At 44.4% G+C, this 13,059-nt stretch overlaps 1 protein-coding gene across 2 annotated transcripts; it reads right to left on the bottom strand.

The window, feature by feature from the left end:
• Positions 1-7,608: 7,608 nt before the first annotated feature.
• On the bottom strand, positions 7,609-11,687 carry si:dkey-1j5.4 (leucine-rich repeat-containing protein 15). Of its 2 annotated transcripts, none has more exons than XM_020495960.2 (4): positions 11,482-11,687; positions 11,047-11,235; positions 10,171-10,869; positions 7,609-9,989 (listed from the first exon to the last, which is right to left on the bottom strand). In XM_020495960.2, exons 2-4 carry the CDS (start codon positions 11,228-11,230, stop codon positions 9,799-9,801), a joined length of 1,074 nt encoding a protein of 357 aa, XP_020351549.1. In that variant the 5' UTR covers positions 11,231-11,235; positions 11,482-11,687; the 3' UTR covers positions 7,609-9,798. The 2 variants fall into 2 exon arrangements, with proteins under 2 accessions (XP_020351549.1, XP_020351550.1); XM_020495961.2 differs by having other exon boundaries at positions 11,047-11,232; positions 11,482-11,612.
• Positions 11,688-13,059: the final 1,372 nt, after the last annotated feature.

Genomic DNA, 13,059 nt, shown 5'->3' with positions numbered 1-13,059 from the left:
TAAGGTTCCAAAGAATAGTCAGAAATCATTTGTACAACATTTAAAGTGTGACTGCTGCGCTGATGGTGTGCCTTGCAGCGGTCTCCTGAGCTGCTCGACAAACAGTGATAGCTACTATCGATATTGATGCTCCACTAAACAAATGAACGGCCGCATAGAGACAGAAATACTGTTGAATCACTGTGCTAAGCAACATCTCCTGCTCATGATCAGAAAACATTGCTACTCACTCACTCTATATCGACACATAGGCCTGTATAGCTAGCCTAGCATCGGCTACTTCCTCCTTGTATGGACAAGATATTATTCTCCATGATGGGGTGTGTGTTCACCGAGTGAGCGCACAGACTCTGCCCGAAAGCTGGCATTGGGAACAAACAAAGTATACTCCGACACTAATTCTACTTAGCTAGTTGTAGCCGGCTATTGCCTGACAACAGTAGAGCAGCAACATGGCTCAATCTATAGCTAGAGGACTCCTGATATCTCCAGGAGTGATTAGTAAAATGTTTGTCTTAATCTGATGTTGGCTATTTTGAGTACTGTCTGTCTTCTCAGTAGTGATTTTCTGACTGCTCATAACTTGCAACTGATTGTTGACACATCAACCAGTATTAAGGGGCAGAGAAATTTGTGACTGTTGTTGTTTGGCAATCAGTAGCTGTATTGGTAGGGAGTGGTTTCTTCTCTACTAGGCAATCAGCAATTAGTACCAGGAGGTGTGCCCTTCAGCTCTGCTAGGCAATTAGCAATTAATGTTAGTACTTCAGCATCCCCTGTTTTCTGAATGGCAGCTGTAAGCGACGGTCGTGTCAGCGGCGGTCTCGTCGCCAAAACAAAGACGGTTCTGCTGAGTTGTTCTAGGAAGGAAATAAAGAAGGCGGCACTCTCTCACTTGAGTATTTTACCTAGTTATTTTCAGATTCTCATTTTGTTCTTTTGTATTTTTGTTAACTATGTGTGTGTTTTCTATACCTGTTAGCTCCTCTTTCTGTAGGAAATGAATGTGGACTACAGGAAAAGGAGGACCGAGCACGCCCCCATTCTCATCAACGGGGCTGTAGTGGAGCAGGTTGAGAGTTTCAAGTTCCTTGGTGTCCACATCACCAACAAACGAACATGGTCCAAGCACACCAAGACAGTCGTGAAGAGGGCACAACAAAACCTAATCCCCTCAGGAGACTGAAAATATTTGGCATGGGTCCTCGGATCCTCAAAGTCCTACAGCTGCACCATGGTTGCATGGTGCCTTGCTCGGCCCCTTTTCGCATCTTATGACTCGCACTGTCCCCCTTCCTCCCAACCGGCTCAGCCCTCCCCTCCTGCTCCGTGGTCGAGTGATTTTATTGCGAGCTTACAAAACAGGGCTGTGGGCAGCTGAGCAAAAATACAGAACTAAACTTCCGGAGGATCTCTTCTCCTTTAACTCCCCCCTCTCTACCATATCTTCCTCTGTATCTGCTGCTAAAGCAACTTTCTACAGTGCCTTGCAAAAGGTTTCATCCCCCTTGGCGTTCTTCCTACTTTGTTGCATTACAACCTGTAATTTAGATGGATTTTTATTTGGATTTCATGTAATGGACATACACAAAATAGTCCAAATGATGTGAAGTGAAATGGAAAAAAAAATGAAAAGGTGATGCGTAAATACAGTGCCTTGCGAAAGTATTCGGCCCCCTTGAACTTTCAGACCTTTTGCCACATTTCAGGCTTCAAACATAAAGATATAAAACAGTATTTTTTTTTTGTGAAGAATCAACAACAAGTGGGACACAATCAGGAAGTGGAACGACATTTATTGGATATTCCAAACTTTTTTAACAAATAAAAAACTGAAAAATTGAGCGTGCAAAATTATTCTGCCCCTTTTTTCAGTGCAGCAAACTCTCTCCAGAAGTTCAGTGAGGATCTCTGAATGATCCAATGTTGACCTAAATGACTAATGATGATAAATACAATCCACCTGTGTGTAATCAAGCCTCCGTATAAATGCACCTGCACTGTGATAGTCTCAGAGGTCCGTTAAAAGCGCAGAGAGCATCATGAAGAACAAGGAACACACCAGGCAGGTCCGAGATACTGTTGTGAAGAAGTTTAAAGCCGGATTTGGATACAAAAAGATTTCCCAAGCTTTAAACATCCCAAGGAGCACTGTGCAAGCGATAATATTGAAATGGAAGGAGTATCAGACCACTGCAAATCTACCAAGACCTGGCCGTCCCTCTAAACTTTCAGCTCATACAAGGAGAAGACTGATCAGCGATGCAGCCAAGAGGCCCATGATCACTCTGGATGGACTGCAGAGATCTACAGCTGAGGTGGGAGACTCTGTCCATGGGACAACAATCAGTCGTATATTGCACAAATCTGGCCTTTATGGAAGAGTGGCAAGAAGAAAGCCATTTCTTAAAGGTATCCATAAAAAGTGTTGTTTAAAGTTTGCCACAAGCCACCTGGGAGACACACCAAACATGTGGAAGAAGGTGCTCTGGTCAGATGAAACCAAAATTGAACTTTTTGGCAACAATGCAAAACGTTATGTTTGGCGTAAAAGCAACACAGCTCATCACCTTGAACACACCATCCCCACTGTCAAACATGGTGGTGGCAGCATCATGGGTTTGGGCCTGCTTTTCTTCAGCAGGGACAGGGAAGATGGTTAAAATTGATGGGAAGATGGATGGAGCCAAATACAGGACCATTCTGGAAGAAAACCTGATGGAGTCTGCAAAAGACCTGAGACTGGGACGGAGATTTGTCTTCCAACAAGACAATTATCCAAAACATAAAGCAAAATCTACAATGGAATGGTTAAAAAATAAACATATCCAGGTGTTAGAATGGCCAAGTCAAAGTCCAGACCTGAATCCAATCGAGAATCTGTGGAAAGAACTGAAAACTGCTGTTCACAAATGCTCTCCATCCAACCTCACTGAGCTCGAGCAGTTTTGCAAGGAGGAATGGGAAAAAATGTCAGTCTCTCGATGTGCAAAACTGATAGAGACATACCCCAAGCGACTTACAGCTGTAATCGCAGCAAAAGGTGGCGCCACAAAGTATTAACTTAAGGGGGCTGAATAATTTTGCACGCCCAATTTTTCAGTTTTTGATTTGTTAAAAAAGTTTGAAATATCCAATAAATGTCGTTCCACTTTATGATTGTGTCCCACTTGTTGTTGATTCTTCACAAAAAATACAGTTTTATATCTTTATGTTTGAAGCCTGAAATGTGGCAAAAGGTCGCAAAGTTCAAGGGGGCCGAATACTTTCGCAAGGCACTGTATGTATTCACCCCTTTGCTAAGAAGTCTCTAAATAAGATCACACAGGTGGACTTTATTATAGTGTCACATGATCTCTCTCTGTGTGTGTGTGTATATATATATATATATATATATATATGCATGCATACATACATACATACATACACCTGTTCTGAAGGCCTCAGAGTCTGCAACACCATTAAGCAAGGGGCGGCACCATGAAGACCAAGGAGCTCTCCAAACAGGTCAGGGACAAAGTTGTGGAGAAGTACAGATCAGGGTTGGGTTATAAAAAAGTATATTAAACTTTGAACATCCCACAGAGCACCATTAAATCCATTATAAAAAAAAATGGAAAGAATATGGCACCACAACAAACCTGCCAAGAGAGGGCCACCCACCAAAACTCACAGACCAGGCAATGAGGTCATTAATCAGAGAGGCAACAAAGAGGCCAAAGATAACCCTGAAGGAGCTGCAAAGCTCCACAGCAGAGATTAGGGTATCTGTCCATAGGACCACTTTAAGCCGTACACTCCACAGAGCGGGGATTTACAGGAGAGTGTAAATAAATAAGCAAACACGTTTGGTGTTTGCCTAAAGGCATGTGGAAGACTCCCCAAACATATGGAAGAAGGTACTCTGGTCAGATGAGACTAAAATTTAGCTTTTGGGCCATCAAGAAAAACGCTATGTCTGGCGCAAACCCAACACCTCTCATCACCCAGAGAACACTATCCCCACAGTGAAGCATGCTGTGGGGATGTTTTTCATTGGCAGGGACTGGGAAACTGGTCAGAATTGAAGAAATTATGGATGGCCCTAAGCATACTCTAAGCATACTGCTAAAGCAACACTCTAGTGGTTTAAGGGGAAACATTTAAATGTATTGGAATGGCCTAGTTAAAGCCCAGACCTCAATCCAATTGAGAATCTGTAGAATGACTTAAAGATTGCTGTACATCAGCGGAACCCATCCAACTTGAAGGAGCTAGAGCAGTTTTGCCTTGAAGAATGGGCAACAATCCCAGTGGCTAGATGTGCCAAGCTTATAGAGCCATAACCCAAGAGACTTGCAGCTGTAGTTGCTGCAAAAGGTGGCTGTACAAAGTATTGACTTTCTGGGGGTGAATAATTATTCACGCTCAAGTTTTCAGTTTTTTTTGTCTTATTTCTTGTTTGTTTTACAATAAGCAATATTTTGCATCTTCAAAGTGGTAGTAGGCATGTTGTGTAAATCAAATGATACAAACCCCCCCAAAAATCTATTTTAATTCCAGGTTGTAGGGCAACACAATTGGAAAAATGCCAAGGTCGGTGAGTACTTTAGCAAGCCACTGTATCACTCTTACAGCCCTAGGAAACCATTTTCCACCTCTTTAATCCTCCACCCCCTCACCCTCCCTCCTCCCTCTCTGTGGACAACTTTGTCAACCACTTTGAAAAGAAGGTTGATGACATTCGCTCCTCTTTCAGCCTTTTTGAGTCTTTTGTTCCCACTCACACACAACTACCCTACGCCTTGACCTCTTTCTCCTCTCTCTCCAGATGACATCCTGCGGCTAGTGAGGTCCAGCCACGCAACAACCTGCCTACTCGACCCCATCCCCTCCTCCCTCCTCCAGACCATCTCTGTAGACTTTTTCCCATTCCTCACTTCCCTTATCAACTTATACCTGACCACAGGCGGCATCCCCTCTGACTTCAAAATGGCCAGAGACTCTCTTCTCCACAAGAAACACTCGACCCCACTGACGCTCAACTATTTTTGACACCCAGTCTCATCTCTGCCTGCCCGCTTGGTTGTCGGCCCACCACCTCAAGCTCAACCTTGACAAGACAGAGATGCTCTTCCTCTGGGGGAAGGCCTGCCTTCTCCAAGACCTCCCCATCATGATTGACAACTCCATGGTGTCACCCTCCCAGAGTGCAAAGAACCTTGGTGTGTTCTTTGCAAACATCAAAGCAGTGACTCGCTCCTGCAGGTACATGCTCCACAAAAATATATGTTGTATTGTCACATACAGCAGATACGTGCAATGAAATGTGTTGTTTTACAGGGTCACCCATAGTAGTACAGCGCCCCTGGAGTAAAGTAGGATTACCTCACACAGGAAGCGGCGCAGGTCCTAATCCAGGCACTTGTCATCTCCCGTCTAGACTACTGTAATCTGCTATTGGCTGGGCTCCCTGCTTGTGCAATCAAACCCCTGCAACTTATCCAGAAGTTCTCCCATGTCACCCCGCACACTCTACTGGCTTCCAGTCAAAGCTCACATCCACTACAAGACCATGTAACAGCAAGAGGAACTGCCCCTCCCTACCTTCAGGCTATGCTCAAACTCTACAACGCAACTCGGGTACTGCTTTCTGCCACCTCTTGTGTCTTGGTCCTCCCACTGCCCTCCCACAGGACAGCTCCCGCTCAGCCTAGTCAAAGTTCTTCTCTGTCCTGTTACCCCAATGGTGGAACGAGCTTCCCCCTGAAGCTAGGTCAGTCCTTGCTCATCTGCCAAAAACATCTGAAACTCTACCTCTACAAAGAGTCTTTAATAATCCCACAGCAACCCCCCCCCCCCCTCGTATAAGAGCGTCTGCTAAATTACTAAAATGTCAAATGTAATGCTTGACGCCTGCAAACAATGACATCCCAACAGCAGCCAAACATTGTAACATGAGCATATTAAACGACGCGGGCGAGGTTTAAACACAACTAGCGAGCATTCGCAAAGAACATTTAATATCAGAAAACATCAGCATAGCGAGTACAGGTAGTTACAGCAGCGGCGAAATAAGCAAATGCATACTAGCGGCAGGGTGTGTGAGCAGAGCCAGTCATCTTAAATAGACCGCCAAACAAGGTAGGTACTAGAAACTAGCGTTTAATTGTTGCAATCTCAGCTGATGCGTCAGCTGAGGTGGGCACTCAGGTTACCATTGTCAACTGGCTTCACTCTATTTGTCAACCATGTCTTTCTACAGCTATCTCCTTTCGGTGATCTGTTTTCCCATTTAGCTTTTGCCACACAATTTAGAATTACAATGGCTGATTCAATTTGCAACCTCCACACATCAACCCAAATTGAATTAACTTGTTTATCTCACTTTCTGAGTTTTGAGTCGCCTCCCCAACCCTGTCAGCTGGCCCTGGCCTGATACATCATGATGTGTGTGGGGAATGTAAGAGTGGGTTGTGAAGTCTCAGACAACAGATATTACAACATAGACCATGGGCTGTTGTCTGCAGCCCAATTCTATTTACAGTAGAGGGGGCCTCTATGCAATGTTGTGTTCCATACTGTTTATACTATAATTTCAAACCTTTATCACACTGTTTTGAAGTCAAACATGTTTCCTCAATTGAATTGACAGATTTCTTTGACTTAATATCGTAATAGTTTTGTATTTCCCATCCCTTCAACAACGATTTCCCAATGCATGTTTACATTTATGGGAGGTAATTGAAGGAAGACAGCCAGCTTGCTATGCGGGAGACGCATAAAGAAGCAAACTAACCATGAGTAAAAAGGTGGGGCCTGTGGTTTGGATTGTGCAGGTAAGGTGAGTGAGTGTCATCAGACAGCTTCTGGCTCCAGACTAGTGGGGTTTTCCAACTGTCCATTCCAACACCATCTGATGGTTCACTCTATCAGCACTGTGAGATCATGGACAACCAGGATTCAGACATTTTTGGAGCTAATTGATGACATTTCTTCTTTTTTCTATATGCTGTGTGTCACTGACCATAAATGATTTGTTTTGAAGAGTAATTTTCTATACCAATACCGGTGATCCAAAAATACTTTGATGTACAATATAATTAATTGATTTAGAGCTGTAGAAAGCTAGTTACATAATAGCCTATTTTCACTGCATACTATAGGCCTGCCATAACTATACCCCCTACCTTATGTTGTTGCTGCTACAATGGAAAGCCAGCCATGTGAAAGGTGCGACAGAACTGTGCCATGGTGGAAGTCCTGCCTAGATGCTCAGGTCTGCCTCAGCAGCCTGTCTGACTGGCTCTGGAATGTGGAGGTGTAACGATGACTTCTATGGAAGCTTACTCAGCTGTAACAATCTGATGAGGGATTCCTTATTCCTTCTCAGGTGGTGATGGGAGTTTACTGTCACTTTGCAAGTAAAAAGGATGGTTTAACCTACTTTCCCTCTTTGAAGCAGCACTTCTCTACACAAGAATGGCTGGAGCAGAAAATAGCTGCATTTTCTGAACTTATGAATCATTTCACAGTTGGTATTAAGGCTTGAATAACTCTTGACGTGATGAAATCATGTGTATAAACAAGATCTACTGAACCTCAGTAACTGTGAGAGATGACATGCTGTTCATTGCACAATGGCCTTTATTTCAAAATGTATGTACAGTATGAAATCAATTAGACTACAAACTTAGTAAATGCTGTTTTAGGATTGTACAGGTACAATGGCAGCACATATTTTTCACTCAATGGAAACAATAAGATATATTCATTTTGCTTTAGATTAGGAGATTCACTCATTACAACCTACAGAGACAAGCTCGGAAGCATAGCCAAATTCTCAAAGATATCAAACTAATAAGCATGGAATGATTCCATATCTGTGAAAATAATACAATTGCCCTATATACATATTGAGTTAGGAAAAAAAGCTCATGTTAAGATGATAGGTTTATCAGCATAGGATATCACTGTAAAGAAGTGCTAGAAATTAATTTCAGTTAATATAAAATATGTAAGAATAAAAGATAAAGCAGGAGCAGTATTAGTGAGGGTTTTACAGTAGCATGTTTCTCAGCGCACTTCGGTAATAGCAGGTTTAACGAACGTGTAAATTGTGTGTTTGGGGTTGATGGAAAGTATAATATTTCAATGACAGAAAGCTCAGGGCAAGCTATTACATATCCCCTTCAGCTCTTCTTTCTCTTTGGCTTGTACAGCTAAACTCAGCAAAAAAAAAGAAACATCCCTATTTCAAGTCCCTGTCTTTCAAAGATAATTCGAAAAAATCCAAATACCTTCACAGATCTTCATTGTAAAGGGTTTAAAAACCGTTTCCCATGCTTGTTCAATGAACCATAAACAATTAATTAAACATGCACCTGTGGAACGGTGATTAAGACACTAACAGCAGACCACGTGTAACAACACCTGCACAGGATCAGTACATCCGAACATCACACCTGCAGGACAGGTACAGGATGGCAACAACAACTGCCCGAGTTACACCAGGAACGCACAATCCCTCCATCAGTGCTCAGACTGTCCACAATAGGCTGAGAGAGGCTGGACTGAGGGATTGTAGGCCTGTTGTAAGGCAGGTCCTCACCAGACATCACCGGCAACAACGTTGCCTATGGGCACAAACCCACCGTTGCTGGACCAGACAGGACTGGCAGAAAGTGCTCTTCACTGACGAGTTGTGGTTTTGTCTCACCAGGGGTGATAGTCGGATTTGCGTTTATTTGTCAAAGGAATGAGCCTTACACCGAGGCCTGTACTCTGGAGCGGGATTGAATTGGAAGTAGAGGGTCCGTCATGGTCTGGGGCGGTGTGTCACAGCATCACCGGACTGAGCTTGTTGTCATTGCAGGCAATCTCAATGCTGTGTGTTACAGGGAAGACACCCTCCTCCCTCATGTGGTACCCATCCTGCAGGCTCATCCTGACATGACCCTCCAGCATAACAATGCCACCAGCCATGCTGCCTGTTCTGTGCGTGATTTCCTGCAATACAGGAATGGCAGTGTTCTGCCATGGCCAGCGAAGAGCCCGGATCTCAATCCCATTGAGCACGTCTGGGACCTGTTGGATCGGGGGGGGGGGGGGCTAGGGCCATTACCCCCAGAAATGTTTGCGAACTTGCCGGTGTCTTGGTGGAAGAGTAGGGTAACATCTCACAGCAAGAACTGGCAAATCTGGTGCAGTCCATGAGGAGGAGAAGCACTGCAGTACTTAATGCAGTTGGTGGCCACACCAGATACTGACTGTTACTTTTGATTTTGACCCCCCCTTTGTTCAGTGACACATTATTCAATTTCTGTTAGTCACATGTCTGTGGAACTTGTTCAGTTTATGTCTCAGTTGTTGAATCTTGTTATGTTCATACAAATATTTACACGTTTGCTGAAAATAAACGGGACGTTTATTGCGGTGTTTATACTAACTTTCGCTTATGGTTGTACAGTAAAAGCTAATTGTACAGTTGTCAGTTATCGGGCCATGGCTGCCTAGATGTTGCACAATGGCATGTCATTCTGTGGCTGGACCTAGGCTAGGGTTGCAAAATAATGGGTAACTGTGCTGTCGTTGGACAATAGCTAAGTATTAAGTGTTGTATAACAGGTTACTCTGTAGCAGGAACGTATGCAAATGTCTGCACTCACTACTGTAAATCGCTCTGGATTAGAGTGTCTGCAAAATATGTAAAATGTAAAAATGTAACGTGGCTGATGCAGGATGCTGGTGTGGAGGAAAGACTGGTGTGGCTTTAGTCTCGGTCTGGTAGCACAGAGTAAAGGTTGGTTTGGCTCTAGTCTAGGCCCGGCAGCGTAGGTTCTGGTCTTTGAGGCTGCTAAGGGATTTGTTGCGGTACTCTGTCGGGGCAACACACCTCAGGGACTCCAGAGGGGAAAGGTTGGCCTTTGTCTGGGACACCCACCGCACCAGGCCATTGATGTTGCAGTCACATGTCCAGGGGTTGTCATGGAGATACACCTCCCTCAGGCCTGGAGGGAGGTAGAGGACAATCAGATTATGCTCATTGTGACACTTTTTTTTATAAAATAAATGCATATGACTTTTTATGAACAAATGATCAAACATGAAGTACACATATGACACACATAGTCCACAAATGCATTTGAAAAAACACCTAGAAAAGTTTGTTATACATTATTCATCTCTTACCAGACAGCTGGGAGAAAATGTTTCCATCCATGTTTTTGAAACGGTTTCCACTGAGGGCCAGCTGGGAGAGCTTGGGTGTATGTCTAAACAGGTCCTGGGGCAGCCTCTCCAGCTCGTTGTTCCTCAGGTAGAGCTCCTGAAGGTTGGACAGGCCCTCCAGAGTGGCTGAGGTCAAAGTGGACAGCAGGTTGTTATCCAGCACCAGCATCTCCAGGGAGGCCAGAGGCTTGAAAGCACCAGCCGAGATGCTCTTCAGACTGTTGTTGTCCAGGTTGAGGAACAGCAGCTCTGTCAAGCCCAGAAAGCCTTTGGGGGAGATCCTCTCGATGCGGTTGAGGGCCAGGTCCAGGACCTTTAGGGCGATCAGAGGCTTGAAGGCGTTGGAAGGAAGGGCAATTAGAGAGTTGAGGGGCAGGTCCAGGTCTGAAAGGTTCCTCATGCCTGTGAACATGTCTGGTTTGACACTGGAGATGTGGTTCTGGCCCAGCATGAGGAAGCGGAGGTTGATGAGATCCTGGAAGCCTTTCACAGGGAGTTTGTTGATCTGATTCCCATACAGGTTGAGCAGCATCAGCCTCTGGGCTCCAGAGAAGGCCTGGGGGTGTATTGATTTGATGGCATTGCGTTCCAAGTTGATGCTTTCGATCTTGGGGATGGGTTTCAGGACATTTGCTGGGAGGTCGACTATTCCGTTCTCGCCTGGGACAAGGACCACAGAAACAGCATGAGAAATCAATACCATTGGAAGATGCTAACACTAGCCTCTTTCTTGTGGTTATGTCAATAAAATAACATATTGATTTGGAGCCAAATAGCTGGCACATACTAAAGTGGGACGGTGGTTTTCCCACAATTGCAAACATTAAGTGGACTCACCCATCTTTAGGATCCAGGAATCAGGGGGCAGGTTGGAGGGAAATGTCCTCATCCCCTTCTTGTGGCAGTTGACCTCTGACCTTTCAGGGCTGGTTTTCTTGGTGCATTTACAGACATCAGGACAGCTCTCTACAGCTTCTGCCACCCAGAACACCAGCAATGCTAAACAGGCTACCAGCTGCATGCCTACTACACCCACAGGGAATAGAAAAAGTATTCAGCACTTGCAGACTGATTAAGTTTGACAATTTAGTTTGTGTTGGAAGGACGATTAGAAATTCAATTTAAGATAATCCTATTTAAATTATATGAGCGTATTAAGAATGAACATCTTGCAGACATGCTCCAAAACAATATAGACAAGTGCAGGGTGAAAGGCTGCAGAGCTACAGTTTATGCTATTAGACTGATCAATATTTTCTTATCAGCATTTACCTGAACATTTGGTGAGACTTGTCGTCGCATAAACCTCTTCTTTAAACGGTCTACTTTGTTTTGCCTCTCAAAGCGAGGGAGTCAGATTTTCTTAAGCTGCCTGTTCTGCTGTCGTGTAACTTCCTGTTAGTCAGAGTGAATTAGCCCAGCCCTCTGCCCAGCAGCCAGCTTGCAAAACTACCAGCACAGCACCACTGCAATGTCACAGTCCCTGGAGAAAAATGCCATCCTCAGATTATGGATCAAAGCCACCTCACAGAAATGGAGAAACCTCTGCCAAGTTAACTCTTCCATGCCCCAGAGGAGTGCATGGGGGTGTGTGAGAAATAAGACAACTCAGTCAGTATGTGCCAGTATGTGCCAGTATGTGTGTGTGTGTGTGTGCGTGTATTTGTGTGTTTGTTTGTGCCAGGAGAAGTGATATACAAACTACGCACAGATTGATGTCATGGAGTCTCAAAGACAGAGAGAGAGGATGGTGGGCACCTCAGAAGGCATGGCTCCCAGCCACCCTGACAGCCAACGTCATGGAGATTATACTGAGGTTCTGTGACTCGCGAGGAGCCCAGCCGCACACAGACGGCCCGAAAGGAAGTCACGCTCGCAACTGTAATTCCTTATGAGGGGAAAGGAACAATCACACATGTCACTCTCTGTTACACAGGGCCAAGTGCTGAGAAAGGGAGGGGGAGAGTAGAGAGAGCGAGAGAGAGATACGGAAAGGCCAAGCTCCCCAGTAGTGATAAGGGATTACAGAAACACATGTTGAGAATAGCTGCAGATTGACACGTCTGCTGAGTGAGACAATTTTATTGTATGCTAAAGATTAAAAGCTATTTTCAAGCCTAGCCAACAGCAAGACAATATGCAAGCCATCTGGAGCAGCGTAATTATGGCGTTCTGACTGAAGGCTCAGAGGAGCAGCCACACCAGTCAGCTCCTCTTCACTGGAGGGGAGAGAGAAGCCCAGCTAATACACACCGAGTTTTGAGGAACACACAAGAACTTCTACAGCAATATGATATAATTCACAAACTCTACTCAACTCAATGTGGTGGGCTGGGCATTCACTTGGCATGGCTTGGCTGATATCATTCCAATATTATTGCCAATTTACAGCCAATTGATCAAATGCTGTTTCTATCGAGTGGCCCGCCTCAGTTTCTAGTGCATACTGACAGGAGGAAGATCATAAAAGCCATGTGTAAGGTCTTGTAAAAGAATAGATGTGAGAAGTCTCTATAAGTCTCTATAACACGAGAGCTAGCTGTCTTTACATCCAATCGATTGAGTGGCATTGATTTATCTCCAATTTCTACAGTATGTTACTCTTCAGTTAGCTCCATCATAAAGTACCCTGACTGTCTTTCTACTGCACCGCACAGCTGTAGGCTCTAATGCACACCTAATGATGCCTTCCATTTGGATACACCTACACTTCAAACATCTCCAAAAATGATTGTTCTTCAATCATTTTCACAATATCAAAGCTGGCCATTCTTACAACATTCTTCTTTGTCATCTTGCTTCTGACCTTGTCACAGTGGCCTAAAGGTTCTGTCCAGTTTTACTTTGTAA

Source organism: Oncorhynchus kisutch, linkage group LG12, assembly GCF_002021735.2.
Source record: "Oncorhynchus kisutch isolate 150728-3 linkage group LG12, Okis_V2, whole genome shotgun sequence".
In the NCBI taxonomy this organism is placed as follows: domain Eukaryota; kingdom Metazoa; phylum Chordata; class Actinopteri; order Salmoniformes; family Salmonidae; genus Oncorhynchus; species Oncorhynchus kisutch.
Note: the sequence above shows the minus strand (reverse complement) of the source record. Positions and strands in the feature narration are given on the sequence as shown.

Coding starts and splice junctions, on each gene's coding strand:
- si:dkey-1j5.4 (XM_020495960.2), bottom strand. CDS start 11,230: ATGCAGCTGGTAGCCTGTTTAGCATTGCTGGTGTTCTGGGTGGCAGAA. Junction 10,870..11,046: donor TTCCTGGATCCTAAAGATGG/GTGAGTCCACTT, acceptor TCCTTGTCCCAG/GCGAGAACGGAATAGTCGAC. Junction 9,990..10,170: donor CATTTTCTCCCAGCTGTCTG/GTAAGAGATGAA, acceptor ACCTCCCTCCAG/GCCTGAGGGAGGTGTATCTC.